Source organism: Mobula hypostoma, chromosome 3 (assembly GCF_963921235.1).
Source record: "Mobula hypostoma chromosome 3, sMobHyp1.1, whole genome shotgun sequence".
Classification (NCBI taxonomy): Eukaryota; Metazoa; Chordata; class Chondrichthyes; order Myliobatiformes; family Myliobatidae; genus Mobula; species Mobula hypostoma.
Window position 1 is genome coordinate 53,087,618 of NC_086099.1, and position 24,586 is coordinate 53,112,203.

The window sequence follows — 24,586 nt, forward strand, 5'->3', positions numbered from 1 at the left end:
ACACATCTCCACCATTAGGACTCTGGACTTAAATACTTCTACTTGAGGCTCTTTCTGTTACCCTTCTCAGCTCCTAGTGTGCTTTAAAAAACAGCACATATGTTTTAAAATTAATTTTTCAAAATTTTCTCTCCTATAAAGATCAGAAGACATTTTATTACTTCAAAAGAAATAAATGAACTTCAAATTAATGTTGTACTGTTCCTCTTAATACAAATAAAGATGTTCCTCGTAATTACATAATCAAACAAGAATATATTTACAGCTATTACCTCACTATCAGGAGGTGGGGCTGCAACTGGGTCCGGCAATACCTTTGCTGTTGCACCCTGAACACTAACCGCTGGAGTAGATGTAACAATGGGGACTTTTATTTTTGACAGATTTCTTGCACTTGATATTGGTAGCTGCACATAAACAAAGACAATATGTGTTTATATATGGATCCAAGCAATCTGTAAGAGACACCAGTAGTAATCCAAACCATGAATTTTAAACACTATAATAAAAGCCAAGAACCTTACTGTATTTTCAGAAAGCATTATAAAAAATGTAAATGATTGATATCAAATAATGACTTAAATAACAATTTTCCTTTTATACAAAGACAAATGTTTTGAAATTCAGTAACAGAGCAAAAAGTTAAAAACTTAAGCAACATAAATATTTTCCTTTTTTCTTACACAGTAGATAAGAACATTTTTCCCTATTCCAAAATAATGTAAACAAACTCCAACACATGCACTCCCCATGCTGCACAAAAAAAAAATCAACCTGTAGATGAGGGCATGATCTCTGTAGATGCTTAATCTTCTCTTGAATTTCAATTAAGCGTTCCCTTTCTTCTTGTAATTGCTTCAGTTCATGCTGTTGTTGCTGAAGTTTAGCCTCATAGAACTTCTCTCTATCACAGATACCCACATTCAGAAGTAAAAAAGATGCTGCATTAGTATCAACATTTCTAAACACTATAAGGACAATTACTCTGCACATGTACTAAAATTCAGAAACTACTGGAAACACAAACAGACTATAAAACACTGTCAGACTGTTATAAATAAAATAAATGGAATGAAACATTGCAACGCACACAAATTGCTGGAGGAACTCAGAAGGCCAGGCGAGTGTCCAGTCAAAGAGTACGGTCAACGTTTTGGGCTGAAACCCTTTGGCAGGATTCTTGTACTCTTTTCCTACATGATGACTGGCCTGTTGAGTTCCTCCAGCATTTTGTGTGCGTTGCTCAAATTTCTAGCATCTGCAAATTTTCTCCTGTTTGAATGAAACTTTACCGCTTTGCTGGGCAAATGCAAACTTTTGAACACAAATAGAACATAGCACAGTGATAAGTGTCTTGCTGAAGTTCTACTCATTCACTGCATCAAGCATTGAAGATACAAAATATTTTGCTTTCTAAGAAGCACAGTCAATAAAACGCACAAGTTTCAATCTTGGTTTCAATTGCGTTGAATTGACCAATTCAGTAATAATTCAAAGTTTAAAGTAAACTTATTACCCAAGTACATATAGGTCACTATGTAACAACCCTGAAATTCATTCTCGCCTTTGCAGTTAAAAGCTGCAAGTTTATTTTTGGATGAAAATATAACCATTTTTATTTTGACTGTTATTTAATAATTCTAACGAAGGAACACTGCAGTGCTAAATGTGTTATTCTTTGGAAAGAGATATTAAATGAATGGTGCCACTGTAGGAATCAGAAAAAAAAAATCAGTAATGAAACGTTAATGTTTGCCTGGGACTGTCCTATCACAACAATTGATCTTGGCATTTTATTGTTTTCCAGTGCTAACCTAAAAACTTATTTCAGTCAAAGATTTTCACAAGAATTTCATGGTGTGACTTGAACAGGTCAGAAAGAGAAATAACATACCAAGGACTTGTCTGCCGTTTTCCAGCACTTGTCTCCCATTTAAGCCACCAAATCAAACTGCTATAAATAAAGCCTGATACCAAATGCTGTTGGTAATAATGTCTGCTCAAAACAGGTGGTTATAAATTCCTGACTGCAGATAATAAGAATAATTGTGGAAGAAAGTATTTTAAATGTAGATAACCTGAATGAGACTGACCGGCCTACTAACATTTTTTTTGGCTGTTCTTGAGGCAATCATGCCCAGGCATTAAAACATATTTTAAATAAAGCCTTGAGAAATTGGAAAGAGAAGGCAAATAAATCTTAGTTTAATGTCCCCATCTAAGACAATGCAGCATTCTCCTTATTTCTACGCCGGAGTAAGTCAAAATAAAAAGTTATCCTGCATCCAAAAATCAAACTTGCAATCTTCAAAAAGTGTAACCAAATAAAGCAGACTGCTACTGTTGATACTGTGGTTTAGACTATATAACAAGTCACAAGTCTGTTTTTGTGCTTGAGGCAGTAGGAGAAAGCTGACAGTTCTTACCTTTCTTTTTCATCCAGTGCTAACTCTCTTGAATTTCTAGATGCATTTGTTCTTGTATTATTTGGTTGCTGCCCATGTTGATCATCTCCAGTCAATGATAAGTCAGAAAAGTTAGATACATCAATACCAACTCCATCTGGGACTTCCTGCAAATACAATTGGACACATTTTGCCACAAGAAACATACAAATTGGGGACAAAAATATGTTTCAAATCCATGCTTAAAGCAATGCAACACTTGAAATGTTGCAGATTTGTAAATGCATCATTACTTTCGAAAGTTTTCTCATTATCCCCATTTTGACTACTGGCTTCCTCCTTGTTTAGAGGCATACATGGGGGAAGGAGCCAGAAAGAAAGTGGAAAGTGATCAGAATGGGAAAGGCACTCAGACTGTGGCTCCTCACCGTACATATGATATTCACCACAATGGACAGTTGGCAAATTATATATTTCCTTTATATCTATTATGAAGTTATATTGTATCAAAGGACTTTCAACTCACTTAGATGAGCAACATTATTTGTACACTGTTAAAAATGTACTTACTTGTACCATGGCTACAAGCTCCTGCAATTGTTTAAGTTTCTGTTTGGCAGCATTTAATCTGTTTATTTTCTCTTGAATTGCAAAGTCCTGTTCAGTTTCTTCCATAAAACTACTTCGGCGACTAGACATAGTACTTTCACTTGCACCCCCCTCTTGCATCTCGTCTTCTTGTATAGCATCATCATTCTTCCCTTCATCTTTCTCGTCACTGTAGTGAGAACCTGCATAGTAATCAATCAGTTGTTTCACATCAACATTATATTTTGCTAATAGATAGAGAGCAAAACAAAATCAAGATCATTAATAGCATTGCAAAAATATTGCACTTCTGCATGTACAAACTATTTCAGATTAGAAACATAGAAAACCTACAGCACAATACAGGCCCTTCAGCCCACAAAGCTGCGCCGAACATGTACTTACTTTAGAAATTACCTCGGGTTCCCCATAGCCCTCTACTTTTCTAAGCTCCATATACCTATCCAGGAGTCTCTTAAAAGACCCCATCACATCCGCCTGCACCACCATCCAAGCATTCACCACACTCTGTGTAAAAAACTTACCCCTGACCTCTCCTCTGTACCTGCTTCTAAGAACCTTAAAACTGTGCCCTCTCGTGTTAACCATACACGATTGTTTAAGTTGTTCTTGGTGTCAAATCATTTCAAAGCTTTTACTTACAATATTTAGCTCCTCCCAACCGACATCATCAACATTGTACAAAGAAGGCAAGGTTGCTGACATATTGACAAAAAGTCACCCAGGCAAAGCCTCTCAAATAGCACATTCTAGCACTTCTTTAAACACCCCCACAATCCCAAGACCACACACATCTTTCATATGAAGCACATTTCACTTGTTTTATGTATCATGGTATACAATGCGGTCTCTTTTGCATTGGAGAAACCAAACAGATTGTATGACCTCGTTGAAGAAGACTTCTTTTCTATCTGCGAGATTGACCTCAGCTTCCAGTTACCAGTCACTTGAATACTCCATTCCAAACCCAATCTGACCTATACCTTTGGCCTCTTACACTTTGCTGCTTGGCCAAATTAAGCTCAAGAAGCCACATATTCTGACTAGGCATACTACACCTGAGGAGTAAACAATGCCTTTCCCATTTAGATCCAAACTGGCCAGTTCCGATGCAGAATCTTCAATTTCTAATGCAGATTCCACACAACGTCCCCATTGGCTTACTAAATACTTTGGGCATGTTCTGCTTCTTCCCCACACCCCTCTCCAGATTTTCAACAACCAGTACTTTTCCCCCTACAGATTTAGCATCCACCTCCCTTTTAAGCTGGTCTATCACAGCAAAAGGAAGCTAACTGGGATAAAGACAAAGATACAGAATGCATCTTAATTCTGTTTTATTCACTAAACTTTCTCAACCTCTTTCAGACAATTTGACTATTTTTTATGCCATTATCTTTCTCCAGATCTCCACCTTGTCACAGATCTCACCACTTGTTCACTGCCACTGACGGTTGTATTGTTTATTTTTTTCCTCTTCAAATAAGACTGTTAATCTTACAGATAATATTATTTATATCCAGAAACACTGCCTGATCTGCTAAACATGTCAGTTTTTTTTCTAGCTTTAAATTTTGTATTTTGTTTTATATTGAGTGCCAGTTTGGTTTGGGTTTTTAAGAGCTCCTGTCATTATAGCTATAAGAGACAAAAGATTAATTTACCGCATAGTCAACAAATTAACTCACTTTCATCATAGCTTATATGAGCCTCAGCTGATGGAGGTAGCACGTTCAAAGTCTGTACATTTGTTGGTCTATTATTGACTTCGCAGTCTGTGTTCAGCAATCTTCCATTCCGGTTATTGGATCCATTTCGTGTCACTATCCTGGAGTTACTGCCAAAATCTGTCCAATTACCCCTTCGTGGGTTTCTACAGTAATGATATAACAGATACTAGATTATAAATGTAAACAATGCTTAAAATACTTCGTCAACATCGATATACAACCTTAAATCAAAGCCAATAAGCATAGTACTCTATTGTTTCAACATCAGTGAAACAGCACTTAGAAGGGAAATACAATTGGCAAAGGATACTGTCTCATGCATTCTTGGCTGAAGACAAATTATACCATCACAGCGTCCAATGTAGTTTGTACATCCATTTTTTTTCTTTTGCGGTTTTTGCTAAATGCCACATTAAACAGCAACACTTACCCTAATATTTATATCTTCCCACCTGATGTTTGTGCCAGTTTCTGGATTCTCCTGATCAGAACAGTACATAGACTCTTCCTCAGTCTCATCTTCATCCTCTTTCTTATTTTCATTAACAGCGTCAGTCATCATATCTGAAGTCTGCTGATAGTAATCAATTAATTCACGTAATTCATTCAGTCGCTTGTGAACTTCCTTTAGTTTTCTGAAAAAAATCATTTTATATTGAATATGGCATAACTTTATTACAGCCAAATAAATTTGTTTGCAACTTAAATAAAGCTAGATAAATACTAATGTGTCAGTGTCACAATCAATAGTCCCAAAAGCTACAATCCAAAGCTTGTACTAGATGGCAGATCCTGGATTGGATAATTGACAAAAAATTATAGAGAACATGAATGGGCTATGGTCACTTATCTAAAACAGCCATATGTGGAGTTAAAAAAATTAGGGATTCAAACACTAACATAATGGGTAAAAATTAGCACTGATCCAAGATTTCTAGGTGCCTGCCTTTGGACATGCAGTTGTTTTTTGTGTGGTTCCTGCTGCTGCTTTCCACAATTCCAATTTGTTAGCTCACCCTGGATACTATAACTTACTGGTCCATCTTGCCATGCAGGATCCACAATTACAAATAGTCACTGTCATACTTTATTGATCCCGAGGGAAACTGGGTTTCGTTACAGTTGCACCAACTAAGAATAGAGTATAAATATAGCAATATAAAACCATAAATAATTAAATCGTAATATGTAAATTATGCCAGTAAATTATGAAATAAGTCCAGGACCAGCCTATTGGCTCAGGGTGTCTGACTCTCCAAGGGAGGAGTTGTAAAGTTTGATGGCCATAGGCAGGAATAACTTCCTGTGATGCTCTGTGCTGCATCCCGGTGGAATGAGTCTCTGGCTGAATGTACTCCTGTGCCCACCCAGTACATTATGCAGTGGATGGGAGACATTGTCCAAGATGGCATGCAACTTGGACAGCATCCTCTTTTCAGACACCACTGTCAGAGAGTCCAGTTCCATCCCCACATCACTGGCCTTACGATTGAGTTTGTTGATTCTGCTGGTGTCTGCTACCCTCAGCCTGCTGCCCCAGCACACAATAGCAAACGTGATAGCACTGGCCACCACAGACTCGTAGAACATCCTCAACATCCTACCTCATCGACTATCGACCATTAGCACTTACATCCACTGTGATAAAGTGATCTGAGAGGTCAGTGATGAAACACATCAACTCTTGCCTAAGAAGTGACTTGTATTCACTCCAATATCCTACCGCCACATCAGAGCAACAGCAAATGCCATTTCATTGCTCTTCATTCAATCCAAGAACATCTGGTCAACAAAGATGCACACATCAGGATGCTCTTCGTTGTCTACAACTCAGCATTCAATGCTATCACCCCTTCAAAACTCATCAATAATTTTCAAGTCTTAAGCCTTAATACCTCCTTGTGCAACTGGAATCTCAATTTCCTCAACTGCAGACCCCAGAAAGTTTGAAAGGACAACAACATCTCCACCACAATCTCAGGGTTGTATACGATAACTTTGATAGTATATACATTAATAATAAATTTATTTTGAAATTTGTAGATGTTTACTGTCATGCCCTTATCAATCCCATTGGTCGAATCTTCTAAAAACTCAACATTCATGAGACATAGAACATAGAAGTTTACAGCACATAACAGGCTCTTCGGCCCACAATGTTGTGCCAACCATGTAACCTACTACAGAAACTGCCTAGAATTTCCCATAGCTCTCCATTTTTCTAAGCTCCATATACTCATCTAAGAGGCTCTTAAAAAACCCTATTGTATCCACTTCCACCACTGCTGCTGGCAGTGCATTCCACACACCCACGACTCTCTGTGTGAAAAACTTACCCAACATCCCTTCGATACCCATTTCCAAGCACCTTAAAACTCTGTCCCCTTGTGTTAGCCATTTCAGCACTGGGAAAAAGCCTCTGGCTATCCACACAATCAATGCCTTTCATCATCTTATACACCTCTATCAGGTCCCCTCTCATCCTCTGGCACTTCAAGGAGAAAAGACCAAGTACACTCAACCTATTGTCATAAGGTATGCCCTCCAATCCAGGCAACTTCCTTGTAAATCTCCTCTGCACTCTCTCTACAGTATCTACACTCTCCCTGTAGTGAAGCGACCAGAACTGAGTACAGTACTCCAAGTGGGGCCTGACCAAGGTCTTATACAGCTGTAACATTACCTCGCGGCTCTTGAATTCAATCCCACGGTTGATGAATGCTAACATACCATACGCCTTCTTAACAACACTGTCAACCTACTCAGCAGCTTTGAGTGTCTGTCAAAGATCTCTCAGATCCTCCACATTGCCAAGAGTCTTATCATTTATACTATATTCTGCCTTCAAATTGGACCTCCCAAAATGAACTATTTCACACTTGTCTGAGGTGAAGTCCATCTGCCACTTCTCAGCTCAGTTCTGCATCCGATCGATGTCCCGCTGTAACCTCTGACAACCACAACACAACCTCAGACTACCCACAACACCCTCAACCTTTGTGTCATCAGCAAACTTTCCAACCCACTCTTCTACTTCTTCATCCAGGTCATTTATAAAAATCAAAAAGAGAAAGGGTCCCGAAACAGATCCTTGCGGAACACCACTGGCCACCGACTTCCATGCAGAATACGAACCATATACAGACACCCTTTGCCTTCTGTGGATCCTGTGCCTCCTTTCTTTCTGAACAAGCCTTGCACGGGGAGCCTTATCAGATGTCTTACTGAAATCCATATACACTACATCTACTGCTCTAACTTCATCAGTGTGCTTTGTTACATCCTCAAAGAATTCAATCAGGCTCGTAAGGCACGACCTGCCCTTGACAAAGCCATGCTGACTATCCTTAATCAGATTATGTCTCTCCAAATGCTCACAAATCCTGCCTCTCAGGATCTTCTCCAATAACTTGTCCACCACTGAAGTCAGACTCACTGGTCTATAATTTCCTGGGTTACCTCATTAAATACCTCTGCTACCGCCTCCGACTCCAAGCATATGTTTGCACTATCGCAGCTGATTGGTCCTATTCTCACACGGCTCATTCTCTTGCTCTTCACATACTTGGTAGAATGCCTTGGGGTTTTCCTTAATCCTGCTCACCAAGGCCTTCTCATGGCCCCTTCTGGCTCTCCTTATTCCATTCTTAAGCTCCATCCTAGCAACCTTGTAATTTTCTAAAGCTCTAATAGTACCTAGTTTCTTGAAACTTTTGTAAGCTTTTCTTTCCTTAACTAGATTTTCTACATCCTTTGTACACCATGGTTCTTTAACCCTACCATCCTTTCCCTGCCTCAAAGGAAAATACCTATGCAGAACTCCATGCAAATGTTCCCTGAACATTTGCCACATTTCTGCCGTGCATTTCCCTGAGAACATCTGATCCCAATTTATGCTCCCAAGTTCCTGCCTAATAGCATCATATTTCCCCCTACCCCAATTAAATGTTTTCCCAAATTGTCTGCTCCTATCCCTTTTCGGTGCTATGGTGAAGGAGAAAGAGTTGTGGTCACTACCTCCAAAATACTCTCCCACCAAGAAATGACACCTTACCAGGTTCATTTCCCAATACCAGATCAAGTACAGCCTCTCCTCTAGTTGGCTTATCTACATATTGTGTCAGGAAACCTTTCTGATCACACCTAACAAACTCCACCCATCTAAACCCCTTGCGCTAAGGAGATGCTGATCAATATTAGAAAAGTTAAAATCTCTCATGAGACGCGCCTTCCCACGCAAATCAGAACTTCCCTAATCAGAATTTTCATTTCTAATGCAAATAAATTGTCTCAGAATTCCTTCTGATAACTTCCCCATCACTGATTTAAGGCTGACTGGCCTGTAGGCCCCTTGCTTATCCCTGCATAACATTCCAGGACCTTAACTCTACATCAGAAAAATAAATGAATGGAGTATGTTACTTTCCTGGAGTAGACTAAACAATCACAGCTGGAGTGGCAATTGTAAAAATTCAACTGAATCTTTGTTGTGAAACTGTAGAAAGAAAAAGATTGGTAGCACAAGCTACAACTTCATGATAAATTCCTTTTTTAACTCATGGGAATTGAGACAAGGTTTCAAGGAAAAAAAATTGAAGAGAAGGGGAGAGTAGAAACAGATATGAATGTGGCAATCCTACCAAAATTAAGACATCATTCTGTTCCACTTAATTTCACACCAGCAGCTGACTACATAATTAAAGAGAAATGCAAAAGGCCCAAGATTGGCTGTGGGACAGTTCCTGACAATCAGCAAGCTCTGGCTCATTGATTATGGAATGAGTGTCATTATATCGACAGTGCAGGAAATTGTGGAAATCTACAATGGGGAGGGAATGTTAATAAATGAAAACCTATATTAATAATTAAGTAGGGAAAGGGTTGGTGTTAGCCAAGAAACATTAGAGGCATTTCTTAAAATAGTGCCACAAAAATCTTTTATTTGATCTTTCTTCTTAATCACTTCAATGATTTCAAGTTCCCTGGCCCCCATCATCTTATTTTTACTATGAATGTCCAGTCCCTATACACCTCCATCCCCCACCAGGAAGGCCTTAAAGCTCTCCATTTCTTTCTGGACAGCACACCCAACCAGTTCCCCTCCACCACCAGTCTCCTACATCTGGCAGAACTTGTCCTCACACTCAGTAATTTCTCCATTGGCTCCTCCCAGTTCCTTCAAACAAAAGGTGCAGCCATGGGTACTCACATGGGTCCCAGCTATGTCTGCCTTTTTGTCGGCTACCTGGAACAATCGATGTTCCAAAGCCTACACTAGTGTCACTCCCCAACTTTTTCTACACTACATTGACAACTGCACCCATGCAGAGCTCATCGATCTCATCAACATTGCCTCCAACTTCCACCCTGCCCTCAAATTTACCTGGTCCGTTTCCAACACCTCCCTCCCTTTTCTGTCTCTATCTTTGAAGACAGTTTAAATACTGATGTCTTTATGAACCCACGGACTCTCACAGCTACCTGGATTATACCTCTTCCCACCCTGTTACTTGTAAAAAATGCCATCCCCTTCTTCAATTCCTGTCTCCACCACATCTGCTCTCAGGATGAGGCTTTTCATTCCAGAACGAAGGAGATGTCCTCTATCTTCAAAGAAAGGGGCTTCCCTTCCTCCATCATAAATGCTACCCTCAACTGCATCTCTTCCATTTCATGCATGTCTGCCCCCACCATACCTCCCACCACCCCACCAGGGATAGGGTTCCTCTTCTCCTCACCTACCACCGCACCAGCCTCCATATCCAGCAAACAATTCTCCAGAACTTCCACCATCTCCAATGGGATGCCACCACCAAGCACATCTTTCCCTTCCCCCCGACTTTCTGCTTTCCACAGGGATCACTCCCTACACGACTCCCTTGTCCATTCGTCCCTCCCCACTGATCTCCCTCCTGGCACTTATCCTTGCAAGTGGAACATGTGCTGCATCTGCCCCTACACCTCCTCCCTCACTACCATTCAGAACCCAAAATTGTCCTTCCAGGTGAGGTGACACTTCGCCTGTGAATTTGTTGGAGTCATCTACTGTATCCGGTGCTCCAAATGTAGCCTCCTGTGTATCAGTAAGATCCAACGTAGGTTGGTATCGGTAAGATTCGACGTAGGCTGGGAGGCCATTTCACCGAGCAACTATGCTCTGTCCACCAGAAAAAACAGGATCTCCCAGTGGCCAACCATTTTAATTGCATTTCCCATTTCCATTCTGACATGTCAGTCCATGGCCTCCTCTATTGTTGCAATGAGGCCACACTCAGGTTAGAGGAGCAACACTTTACATTCTGTCTGGGTAGCCTCCAAATTGATGGCATGAACATCAATTTCTCGAACTTCTAGTAATGCCCCCCCCCCCCACCATTCCCACTCTCACGTTATCTCCTTACCTGCCCATCACCTCCCTCTGGTGCTTCGCCCCTTTTTCTTTCTTCCATGGCCTTCTGTCCTCTCCTTTCAGATTCGCCCTTCTCCAGCTCTGTATTGCTTTCACCAATCAACTTCCCAGCTCTTTACTTCACCCCTCCCCTCTTCCCAGTTTCACCTATCACCTTGTGTTTCTTCTTCCTCTCCCTTCACCTTCTATCTCTTGACTGCTCATCATTTTTTCTCCAGTCTTGATGAAGGGGCTCGGTACGAAATGTTAACTATACTCTTTTCCATAGATGCTGCCTGGCTTGATGAGTTCCTCCAGCATTTTGTGTGTACTTATTTAAGTACCTGCTTCGTGTATTGTTTTTAACCATGTAAATTTAACACTAGAGAGCATTAGCTTTTTAAAAAAAATCAGACTCAGAAGCTAACATCCTGATATAATGGAATAACGGGCATATTTATGGCAGACCAGTCAGACACTACATATTTATTGTTTTAACTCCACTGCCTTTCTTCTCAAAGTGGAGCCTGATCTTTAAAATTCTCAAACTCAGCCCTCTAATATGTGCTTAATAATGAATGCATAAAAAGATATAACCACTACATTATTTCTAATGACAAGATTCAACCACAACATAAGTTATCATGGTGAAAACAACACTCTAAGTGTTCCATAATGAAGCAAGCTATTAGTTTCAAATGCATGCAGTTTTGAATCATACTTCAACTCCTTTCTTGGATTAGCTTTATCTTCTGCATCACTATTATGCTGTGAGGGAATGGAATCCAAAACACATGCTGAGGAGGCCAAGCTGTTGGGTTCCCTGTTGATTGTAACATCTTTTGCTGCAGAAACAGGAACACTTTGATCACTTCTGTGAGATATGCCAGACATGCCAGGGGCACTAGAGGAAACTAAAAAACAAAACTGATTTTTAGGCCCTCACAATTTTATTCAACAAGACTATCTGTACATTGGCTCCATGTCATTATGACAATGGTGTTGTGAAAAAAAAATTGTGTCATCACATTCAGGTTTCTAAATGGAAAACATATCATGTTAAACTAATAGCTGTAAGCTTGGCATACAGGCAAATAGTTATTTGGAGCAATGTACTTATTATAACATACACTTAATGTATAGTATTCGCAAACAAGAAATAAATATTTGAGAGTTACCTTTTAAACAGATAGACTAAATCACTTTCAAAAATGACTGTGTGCCTTTATGTAGAAAAAAAAACTAGATATACCGTATTATCAGGGAAAAAAGGTGAACTGTCAAGAAACACAATACAGCATGCTAAGAAGTCAAGGCGTATAAGAAATTGCTTCTTCAATGTTTCAACCGGAAATATTTACAAGGTAATGTGGAAAGTGCATGAAAAAGTCTATTTGAATAGGTTGTTCTTAAAAAGCCAACAAGGGCATACTGACAGCTTCATGCACCACATCATTACAAGGTTCTTTTGTAGGTGTTACGAGAATACACATAAAATTAAGATGTTTGCTGGCCTGGGCTAGCATCAGTGGCATCAGCAGTTGGTCTGCCACCTGCCCTCAGGGGAAGGAGAGATAAGGAACAATGGAGCAGCGTCTGGAGATGTGTAATGAAGGGATGTGGGAGAGAGAGCTGTCTGGAGCGGCTCCCCCTTTGAACCCTGAACTGTTTGAAGTGGTGGACAGGCGATACCCCAGCGGGGGGATAAAAAGGGACAGGTTCGCTAAGACAGACACACACGCCACCCGAGATAACGAGACCCTGGAAGCGGTGCGCCTCTCACGAGTGGGTGAGAAGTGCCAGACAACGACAAGGGTGGAAAGGTACGATCAGCGGGAACCCGGTGTGTGTCCGCCCTTGCCTGGGTGCCGGGTTCACTGCAGAGGATCGACCGCATCTGGAGGAGGGGTCACAGTCGGTGACCTCAGGTGACATCACCAAGGACCCGCCCAAATGCTGTTTGTGAGCCATCTCTCTGGTCTGTGAGTGAAGCCGTTCTGAATGATCAGTTGTTCCTATTCTATGTCTCTCTTCCCCCACCTTGTCCATCGCCATGGCAACGATTACTGCGAACTGAACTACTAACTGGACTGAACTTTGAGTCATTTTGAAATTGGTCATTTACCCCTAGACAACGATAGAGCTTGATTGATGCTGTTATCTTAATTCTGTGCACATGTGTGGTTATCATTGTTGAATTGTTGCATTTATTATCCTTTCGATTACTGTGTTGCTTGTTTCTTTAATAAAACTTTCTTAGTTCTAGTACTCCAGACTCCAACTGAGTGATCCATTTCTGCTGGTTTGGCAACCCAGTTACGGGGTACGTAACATAGGAAATCAGAGAGATGGGCAGACTAGCAAGATAATTCCCTGTAATTCACTCACCAACAATGGAATAGAGAGAGAGTGCACAGAAAGAAACAGAATTAAGGCAATTAAAAGACTGAATGGGCATGAGGGGGCTGGAAAAATGGGTCAAAATTATCAAGCCTAAACAGACTAATAAGAGCATAATTTTAACAATGATTAAACTTAAATTTAAAGAGCATGAGTCTAAAGTCTAAATTAGTTGAAGTCAGAACAATGACATAAGATGGCAGGAATATCTGTTTCAAATGATTATCCACAATCTAATCAACCAATGCATTTATCCAATTCCAAAGAGCATTCTACATTAAGAATATTTCAGTTTTGTGAGCATGATGAATGTCACTTTAAAAAAAGTAAATGATAAAAGTGTTTCTGAAGAAACAAAATGTTTTGTCTGCCAATATTTTAATTGCAAATCAGCCAAACTTCAGCTTCTGCATCAAAATACATATCTCTGCCAATCCTCTAACAATAGTAATTGCCTTAACTGCGCATTGTAGCTTAAGTGATAAGTGACATGACATGCAACAATTTCCCTTGAAAAATACCTCTAACAAAATTTTGCTTTGAAATTGTCGACCTTACATTGCATTCATACTTTAAAAATAATTCTGCTTCTCTGCATATGGGAATGACAGAAAGTTATGATTATTACTTTAGAGACCCAACAGAAGCAGCAAAGCTGCCTAATATGCCATATGTTAAAAATATAGCTACAGAATTTTCTATGTCACTGTCCTTATAGAAAATAAAGCAACAAAAATAAAATTGACTATAAATGGATGCCTTTGAAAAAGCTGGGAAGTTATTCATCTTTACACAGATAAACCAGAGTAAACAACAGCAGACTTTAGTACTGGTTGATTATAGGCCAACTTACATGAAGAACACTTTTGAAGCTTTTATCAATCACTATCTTACATTTTATTTTCAAAATTGCAACCTTGCCACTTACCGGAGCTGTTGTTGATATGATGATCTCTTAATGTGTGCAACTCATCAAGGAGTTTATCCATTCTCTCCTTCTTTCCTTGTAAAACTTGCAGTTTGTTCACCAGCTGTGCTTTTTGTTCTAACAAATGTTCCGAAGTTGAGGAATCCTGACTCCTGGCAACCTCTTGTGTCAATGAAAGACTCTCTGCTTGTCTCCTGTTGTCTGGAACAGACTGCAGTTGCAAAAGGATATACATTGCTCAGATTCAATATGTCACAAAAAATCCGAATTGCTTTATTTCTAAGACCTTAAATTTATTCATAAACATCCAAATAAAAAGAAAAACTATTTGGTATAAAGAAATACAACTTCATGCTAAATTTCTGGCAAGTGAGAGAGGGAAGATGGCAGCAAAAAAAAATGGTACCTTACCATAGTCATCATGGTCTCTTCTTAGCCTCTCATTATTTCCACCAACCAATTTCAAATTCTAATCTCTCCTTCACATCTATCTTCTCACCCTATTGTCTTATTCCTTCTTTCTCTTGTGTATTTTCTCATGACCTCTACTGCTCTCTATGCTTTATCTTCTTACCCTCTCTACACATATTCCTTCTTCCCTTTTCTTCTATTCTTGAAAATTACAAGATAAAGTCAAGAGCAACTTAAGTAAACAATTCAATACTTCCATAAGCACTCTTCTACAAAGTTTAGTACCTGCGAGTTTTGTAGCTGGTTGTGGAAACGCTGGATCAAGTCATTTAGTTCCTCGTTCAATTCTGATGTAATACTTAGTCCTGAAACACTACTGGTTGCTTCAGTTACAACTGTAAGAAGAAAATATTATTTTTAATGTTAACAAATACGTATACAAAATCTGACTGATTTTGCGACTTCCTATTTTTATGTAACACATTAATTGTTCTGAAGTACATGAAAGCAAATGAACAAGTTGCAGCTTTGTTCAAGAATAATGAAATTAAAATAAGATTTTGCTTTGGAAAAGGGAGCTATATATAAAAAATGCTAATGAAATGATAATTCTTTGACATTATCCCATGTAACAAGTACCGTATTATTCCTCTGTCTCAGCTAAGTTGATACAAATGACTAATTATTTAGCTACTAAAACTATTGGAAAAAGGGCATTCCTACAGTTGACTCGTGTTCCAAGATCATTACTAATACATCAAAAAATCTCATGTTCATTATGAAACTTCAGATTCGTGAATTTCTAGTGAAGTTAACATTAAACACTTAGGTCCTGCCTGTTAGTAATACTCTAAAAGTATTTTTTCCTCAGTCATCTCTCTCCAGAACACAAAGGCAAAGTATGTAAATACAGCACACTATTGAAAAGGAAACTTGGCAAGTAAAATAATTCCAAGAAATAAACAATTTTTTTAATATTTAAATCAGTGGGTTAATTTGATTGGATTATTTTCTTCCTCTTTCCCTTTCCTAAAAAGAATCTGCAGTTGCAGATGTATCGATGCTCAGAAAAGGAAGCATTTGGGTTTCTTTTCAGGTATTTCATATGCACTTTGTGGTGCTCTGTGGGGCATTAGGGTAATACAAAGTAGTGCCAAATTCTTGTTTAAGGAATAGTTACTATAGAAACAGTCACGTGTTTTAAATGTCAGTAAACAAACAGCACAAGTTACACATAAACCTAAGTGCAAAAGAAATAACAAATAGTTCAATAGTTCAAATACATGGCTAAAGGTCTAGTTTTAGACCCAAACATTGGAGCATGAATGACAGGATTTCCAACAACAACATAGTGGATAAAAGCTAGTTTTCATTTGTGTGCTATATTATGGCTTAACTCAACTGTACTGTTTTAAAAAAGCAAAGAATAACCCAGCAATTTCCTTAGTTTTCCAGTTTCATTGTTTGTGATTTGTTGGCCATAAAAACTGGGGCAATTGTGATGCACCCTAAAAGACTCAAAACAACTTAAGATGTCAGACATAGTGGTAAAAGGCAATTCCAATTAATCCAAACACGAAAACACATCAAGCGTAATTCACTTCATGAAAAATTAAGGCTGAAATTACTCTATTTTTCTCTTTTGTCAAATTCACTTTCTTCATACTCATTAACACAAGTAAACAGGTTAATATTTGTGTTATACCAGAATCATCCATTCCAGCTACAGTTTGTTCTGCTTTCTGCTGCAATGCCAGAAGTGCTGCCTGTCTTCCTTGAAGAGTCTTTAACTGTTCCTGCTGTTCCAACATTCTTTTCAAAAGCTCATGTTGCTTTTTCAGATTTTCCAACTCTTCTTTTGCTTCTCGATGTTGATCGCCTTCCTGTAAAAAAGTGAATGTACATTTACCATAAAAGAGTATTGACATAATACTTAGAATATTCACTAACCTATGATATATTGTATCTATGATAGATTTTGTCAAAATTAGGAGTTCCATATTCAAATTTTAATTATTTTTTGCTCAGCTTAATATATTGCAATACATATTCCTGTTGTGATAGTGTGTATGAGGAACAGGGGATAGATGGCAAAAGATGAATCATCAACTTCGAAAGGAAAGGTAGCATGAGTGTGATTATACATCCTTCAGCAGTCGTCAGATCAAACAGTTCTGTGAGTCAGGCACATTTGCCTACCCTAACTTTTCACTTGACTCTCAAGCACATATCTTCCTTTGTCTCCAAAATATTCAAAAACTTTTGCTTTTACCAACAAAAAAATAACTAGCTTCACCTCTACTTGACTTTTTTCCTTTTAGAAATAGCAATTTCTAAATCTAGAGTCGCCTTCAAGGCAAATTATTCTCTCATAAGGAACATGGACACAAGGCTGTTTCATGGATAGGAATTGTAAATAATGGTGTCGTTATATTCAATGGTCTGGAACAGTGTATATCTTCAGTATGAAATGAAAACAAACATCAGGGTAAACAGTAATACACAGTAAGAGGGTCAAACTGGTGCACTTAACAGAAGAAATTGATAATTGCAAAGTACAGCATATTAACATACAAGAGTAAGGGACAACATAAACAACGTGGTCTAATTTTGAGGTGAATGCTGGAATGGGATGGGATGGGATGGAGAACCTTTACAAATGTGAGTGTAGGCAACCTCTAAGAGACATCTGCTTTTAAAAAAAGAGCATACAAAGCACACTTGGTTAATTAATGTATGGCATGACCCACTGCGACTCACCTACCGCCAAAATAGCTGTACAGCATCTTCCTAGGCCTACACTCATCTCTGGAGCATCTGAACAGTAAAGACACCTACGTTAGACTTTTTTCGATTGAGTACAGTTCCGCCATCAATAATATGATTCCAAGCAAACTAAATTCCAAGCAAACTAAACTCCAAACTCCTAGATCTGGGATTCAACATCTCTCTTTGCAAATAGATCTTTGACCTCCTGACAAATAGACTGCAATCAGTAAGAAAAGGTAGCAACAACTCTGCTGTGAATATCCTCCCTTAGTCTACTTGCTGTACACTCACAAATGCATAGCCAGATTCTGGTCTAACTCCATCTACAAGTTTGCAGGTGACATCACCATGGTGGGCCCTTATCTCAAATAAAGGCAAGTCAAAGTACAGAAAGGGAATATGGTGACATAGTGTCATGACAAGAATGTCAGCAAAATAAAAGACTTGGTCATTGATACCTGATTTGGGTGGGGGGTGGGGGAGAAGAGAGGCAGAGGCAGTGCACATACCTCTGTTTACATCAACAGCGTTGAGGTCCAAAGGGCGGAAAGCTTCAAGCTCTTAAGAGTGAATGTTATCATGACCACGCCCTGGTCCAACCACATTGATGTCATGGTCAAGAAAGCTCACAATGCAGAAATCTGGAAATTTCCTTTGATCCTCACCAAATTTTAATCGACACACTAGAGAATGTATCTTACTTGGATGGAAACAGCTCAGCCCATGATTGCAAGAAACTGCAGAGTTGTGGACACAGCTCAGCACGTCATGGATCAGTCTTACCCTGATGGACTCTGTTGACATTTCTCATTGAGGTAGTTAAGAAAGCCAGAATAATCAGAGTCCATCCCTTCCCATCAGATAGAAGATAGCAAGGTCTGAAAACTGAAATCATGCACCACCAGGCTCAAGGGCAGTTTCTACACGGCTGTTATAACATTACTGAATGGCTCCGTAATATGAAAAAAATGGATCATGAATTCACAATTTACACTGTTATGACCTTGCACCTTATTGTCAACCTGCACTACACTTGCTCTGTAGCTGTAGCACTTTATTCTACACTTTTTTTAACCTCACTCTATATAGTACTACTTCAATGTACTGTTGTAATAAATAGAACTGTATGAATGGCATGCAAAATTAACCAGAAAGAGGAGACTTGAGGAAATTATGGTTTTCATAGATACAGTAAATTGTTATCCCTTTTAGATCCAGGATACACTGTCCTAAAAGGGTGTGAAAAGCTGATTCAGTAACAATTTAGAGGAGGAAATGGAGACAAGAGTACAAGAGAGGAGCAAGTACTAGCGCATACACAATGAACTAAGTGGCTTCCTTCTATGTTGTCATGCTATCACTCTAAAATTCGTCAGAAAAAAAATGCTGTGAAACACAATGCTACAGCTGAACAGAAAAATTGCTGCAGAATTTCAAATCCATAGTATAATGTAAATAATATAATCAAAAACTTAATAAATAACAATAAGATACTTTTCTTTGTGTCCTTTTAGATGGAGCGAAAAATAATAACTTTTCCCCAGATGCAGAAAGCCTGCGAGACTTGCAAATATGCTTCTTCCATAAACTAAGTCCTGATTATAATATTAAATTACTATAATATCAATTTACAATATGATAAAACAAAGGACAAATTCACAAATGTCACAAATGCCAGGACAGTCCTGGTAAATTCAAATGTCACTAATTCATTATCCATAATGAACAACTCCTATTGTTTATAATAACTTCAGCACAATAAGCAATTTTGGTGTTGTTTTACCGGGGAAGAATTTCCTCTGAAATTATTAGATGAGGAAAATTACAACTCTGCTCTCCATCATGATTTTTTTTATGGTCAGGAATTCAATTTGAGAGGACTGGAATATAAAAGCAAGGATGTAATGCTAGGTTTTACAAGACATCAGTGAGGCCTCACTTGGAGTATTGTGAGCAGATTTGGACCCCCATCTAAGAAAGGATGTGCTGGGATTGGAGAGAGTTCAAAGGAGATTCACAAGAATGATCCCAGGAATGAAAGTGTTATTGTATCAAAAGCATTTGACAACTCTGCACCTAGACTTGCTACAGTTTAGAAGACCGAGGTGAGGGGGGAGGGCTCTCATTGAAACCTGTTGAATAATGAAAGGCCTAGATAGAGTGGATATGGAGAGGATGTTTCCTGTAGTGAGGGAGTCTAAGACCAGAGGGCACAGCCTCAGAATAGAAGGGCATCCATTTAGAACAAAGATGAGGAAAAATTTCTTCAGTCAGGGGGTGTTAAATCTGGAAAACTCATTGCCACAAACACCTGTGGAGGCCAAGTCATTGGATATTTTTAAGGCAGAGGTTGACAGATTCTTGATTAGTAAGGGTGTCAAATGTTACAGGAGAAGGCAGGAGAATGGAGTTGAAAAGGATTAGCATTAATGGAATGGCGGAGCAGACGCAATGGGCCAAATAGCTCAATTCTGTTCATATGTCTTCCAAAGATTATTATTAAAAAAATTGATTCTCACAAAGGTGATACTAACAATCATGATGGCGTGTCAGCTGTCAAGCAAAGCAAATAAGAACTGTACTACTGCTTTAGGTCTGATTAAATATTAACTCTGTTGTTTCTCTTTCTACAGATGCTACTTCACCTGCTAGATGTTTCCAGAATTTTCTGCTGGAAATTTTCAGATTTCTAACAACTACAGGTTTATCCACCTTCAAAATGTATCCCTCACCTAACTGAAAAGCAAAAATTGGCAATACAGCTCTCAGACTGTCCTTTACCATTCAAATCAGATCAAGTCAGGCCTTCTACATTACCTCCACTTTCTATCAATGCCACTGCAAGCCTACTTCCCAAGTGCGTAAAAATCTATCAGTTTTAAATATTCTGAACAACTAAGGATCACATGGATAGGGAATTCCAAAGATCCATAACCTTGAAGAGGGTCACTCTCCTAAATTCAATGTTAAAAGTCCTCTGTATTTACATATTTAAGCCCATTACCCCCACTAGCACACAGACCACTAGCAGCAGCTCGCCAGAGTTGTTGTCATCGCTGCTGTCGTTGCTGTTTTCAAAAATGGGATGCGGTTGCTAGCCCCATGCTCAAACCTTTGCCTTTCGCAGCCAGGCTTGAAACAGTCCATAGCTAAGTTCTATATTTAAATCCAAAGGCTATAAAGCCATATTTCTACACTTTTCAGAGAAAAATCCTTTCAGCGAAAAATCCTTTTAGCCTTTGTTACATCAACACATCGGTGACTCTTAAGAGCTTATAACATCAAACAGTACAGCATGGGAACAGACCCTTTGGCCCACAATGTCCATGCTGCCTATGATGCCAAATTAAATTAATACTTTCTGTCTGCACATTATCCATATCATATGCCTACGTAAGAGCCTCTTAAAAGCCATGACGATATCTATTTTTACCATCCCCCGGCAACATATTTAATGCACCTACAATTTGGTGTTTTAAAAAAAAGCTTTCCCCTTTCACCTTAAAGCTATGCCATCTAGTAATTCACATTTCTATCCTGGGATTCTGATTGAAAAGATTTCTAGATCTCCACCTATATCTCTCACTATTGTACTAACTTCTATCAGATCTCCCCACCGCCTTCAACACTCCAGAGGAAACAATCCAAATTAGTCCAACCTCTTAAAGCTAACATTCTCTAATCCAGGCAGAATCTTTATAGACCTCTTCTGCACCCTCTCTAAAACTGCCACATCCTTCCTGTAATAGGGTGATCAGAACTGTAGGTGAAATTTTTCCTTTCAATTTTAGAAAAAATGCAAAGGTTCAAAACATGATCAACAACAGATATTCTTCCCTCATTTTCAACACACACACACACACACGAAGTTTATGCACATTATTATTGTAACATAACCAACCTCTCCCAAACTAAAATCTGAGAGGATCACAAAATGGCTTCAAACACCTAACAACATTTAAAATCTACTTGGATGCTACGCATCAAGAGATCAACATAGTTAAACTTGCTTCTAGGGATAGAACCAAACAAATGCCACCTCGTTTATCAATAAACTTTGGATTCCACATGCAATCAAAATAGTAAATATAGGTCCCACCTGAATATCTGTCACAGTTATTAAGATTTCACGAAGAATCTTCAGATTCTCCCGAACTAATTTAGTATAAATAGATTAGCTGGTTGAAAATGAAAACTACAGAGTGCACTTAACAACTTAACAGACAAAATTAAAACATTTAAGGGTGGGGGAGATGTTGGGGTGGGGGGAAGAGCAAATTAAGCAGAACACCGCAAACTAATATTTTATGAAATAATAATAAAATTATTGCTTTGATTGGGCTTAGAGTTTTTAGGATAGACCTTAATAGTAAGCCCACTTTTCAGTTTGAAACAAAATTTCAAACTAAGATATACATGATTGGTTCCATTTATCACATGAAGCACACAAACTTGAATCAAGGTTATTCCAAATTCTTCTCCCACCCCAAGAAATATTAAACCTTAAAGTTATTTAATTCAACTATTACAGTTACAAGTATTTTTAACAACTGCCAAGAATCACAAGTACCAAAGAAACAATGGGATTAATTTAAACTGAAACACCACAAAAACAATGTTGATCACAGAAAGTGAACAGATTACAAGTTTCAAGGACTATGCAATGAAATGGTACCTTAGAGGAAATTCCATGCTCCTTGCCATTACTCCCACTATGAAAGACTCGCCTGTCATTCAGACCAAGCCTGTCAGTTTCCCCTTTTGGTGTTGATGTTATTGAAGAGCCCTGTGCTGTATTTCCTAGCTTGTCCTCAATGCGGGGCCGAACTCTCAGACTACGAGATGCCTCCTTTATCAAACAGTTTAGTTAAGACATTTATGATTAAAATGCTAATGAAACCCAAAACAAACAGCTTTTAAACAAATTCTGCTCTAACTTCAATGTGCTTCTTTTTGAGGATAACATTAACAATGTCTCAAAACTTAAAACCCAGTACCTAACATTTTCTATCTGTATAAATGAAAGTTTAATTTACAAAAGCAGCTTTTGTAATCAAACTTTTATTTGCACTATAATCAACTTACCGTTGCATCTGATGCTTCAGACTGAACATCTAAGTTTAGGGAAGTGCTATCAGCAACAGAACCAGATCCTACAGCAGAGTCAGTTGTGCCAACTTCATCCTCCTCATTCTCTCGAGCCTGAAATAGTTTTAGCGAAGAAAAATATCAGCAGGAGTCCAAACCTTATTATAATCAAATTTGTCTTTTAAAAGTACATTTAATATGTAAAACACTCCAGTTGTAATATAGCAAAAAAAATCAAAATATCTATGAATAAAAACATTAGATATTTAATTTAGAAAAGATCAATTCAACACTATCTTGTAGTTTCATTGGTGCAATTAAAGTCTAATATTTTAGCATCAGTATCACAACTAATAATCTCTGATAAATAACTAAAGCATGAATGAATGTTTAGCTTAAAATGTTCCCTTGCCTGATCTACAGATATTGGTATAATATTCCATTTTTCTACAATCTACTAAACCAAGAAATGTTTGAATCTCTCTCTCCACTCACTGTTAGTATTAAATTTGTCACTTATCCTCTATTTCAAACAAATTATTTCATAATTACCAAAATATCTCTTGAACCCCTATATTCCCAATGCTCCTGTGGAAATATGACCAGCAGTAAAAATTGCCTTCATTCCTCAAGTTTCACATACCTGACAAATTTCTATGAATTTCAGACCTGTTCAATAACAATTCAGCCTAAGCTAAATCTTACACTGGCACTATAATGATACCCAAATCACGATTTCCCTTTCACTTGTATACACTGACTCCATTTACCAGATTCAATAATTTGAAATAAGGTGTAGGATTTATTTACAAACAATTATCAAGTAACTTTCTATTGGAGTGTGGCTCAGTCAGCCATTCATCTTCTGCCTCTTAACCATTTGTAAATCACAAGTTATGAATTTGAAAAATTTAGCTATAAGTTGATAGGCTATGCATTCAAATGCGAAAGCAGCAAATACAAATTACCTCCACAATCAAAAACTATAAACAAAGAAAATTATTTGGTCCTTGGTGAGATATCAGACCAGCGAATTGCTTCATACTTAAATTGGTTCAACAAGAGAAATATTGATACAAGAAACAGAAAGACTATTACCCTGCTCTGGATTTTATGGTAAATGAAATCAAATTGAATACTTAGTCTGGAAGACCACAAATAAAATAATTAAGTGGTGGTTCCAAAAACATACCAGCATTTTTTGTAAAAATTTCATGTATGACTTTTCCTGTTCTTTTAAGTGATCGATCAGGTGAGTCAAACGCTCAACGTTAGCAGATCTTTCATTTTTCTCCATAAGGTCATCCCGCATGCATCGAGCCTTGTTGATGTAATCCCGAATCTGGATAAGTCTGCTCACAACCTATTGTTAATACAAATATGGGAACCACTTTCTGTATAATTTCTGTTTTACTGTGGATTAGGTATAGCATGTACACATTTAGATGCATTTCCATGTCAGAAATATTTTAGCTGCCTTACCCAGAGTCAGCAAGAGTAGCAGGGACCAAAAAGCTCAAATTAATCAGAACTACTCTGAACACAAATATCCCCAAATTAGCCTTAAATGGCCAACAACACCCCTACTCTTGGCCTCTCTAGCTGGAAGAAACAACAATCTTTCTGCATAAAAACTACCCTCTATAAAAAAATTCTGCAAAGGAATGAACATCACCAATAGTCTATTTTGGTCCAAACATGTTGGTATGATGGCCAAGAAAACTCAGAAGTGTATCTACTTCTTCAGGAAATTAAAGAAAAAGGCATTTTCCCCGACACTCGCCAATTTTTTTTTTAAAGTCCATGTACCATAAAAAGTATCCTATCCTGAGGCATCACAGCTTGGCATGGCAACTAT

At 38.3% G+C, this 24,586-nt stretch overlaps 1 protein-coding gene across 6 annotated transcripts in view; it reads right to left on the reverse strand.

The window, feature by feature from the left end:
• pcm1 (pericentriolar material 1) overlaps positions 1-24,586 on the reverse strand; it is a 107,799-nt gene that overhangs the window by 68,224 nt on the left and 14,989 nt on the right. For 4 of the 6 annotated variants that reach the window (XM_063043030.1, XM_063043031.1, XM_063043033.1 and 1 more), the window contains exons 5-17: positions 23,921-24,091; positions 22,726-22,842; positions 22,316-22,489; positions 16,577-16,754; positions 15,157-15,266; positions 14,461-14,671; positions 11,854-12,046; positions 5,197-5,379; positions 4,703-4,887; positions 2,976-3,196; positions 2,427-2,572; positions 775-904; positions 273-407 (exon numbers count right to left, since the gene is read on the reverse strand). In XM_063043030.1, the coding sequence (XP_062899100.1) occupies positions 273-407; positions 775-904; positions 2,427-2,572; positions 2,976-3,196; positions 4,703-4,887; positions 5,197-5,379; positions 11,854-12,046; positions 14,461-14,671; positions 15,157-15,266; positions 16,577-16,754; positions 22,316-22,489; positions 22,726-22,842; positions 23,921-24,091 (2,154 nt within the window). The remainder of the gene's footprint in view (positions 1-272; positions 408-774; positions 905-2,426; positions 2,573-2,975; positions 3,197-4,702; positions 4,888-5,196; positions 5,380-11,853; positions 12,047-14,460; positions 14,672-15,156; positions 15,267-16,576; positions 16,755-22,315; positions 22,490-22,725; positions 22,843-23,920; positions 24,092-24,586) is intronic. The other 2 variants (XM_063043032.1, XM_063043034.1) reach the window with 2 other exon arrangements.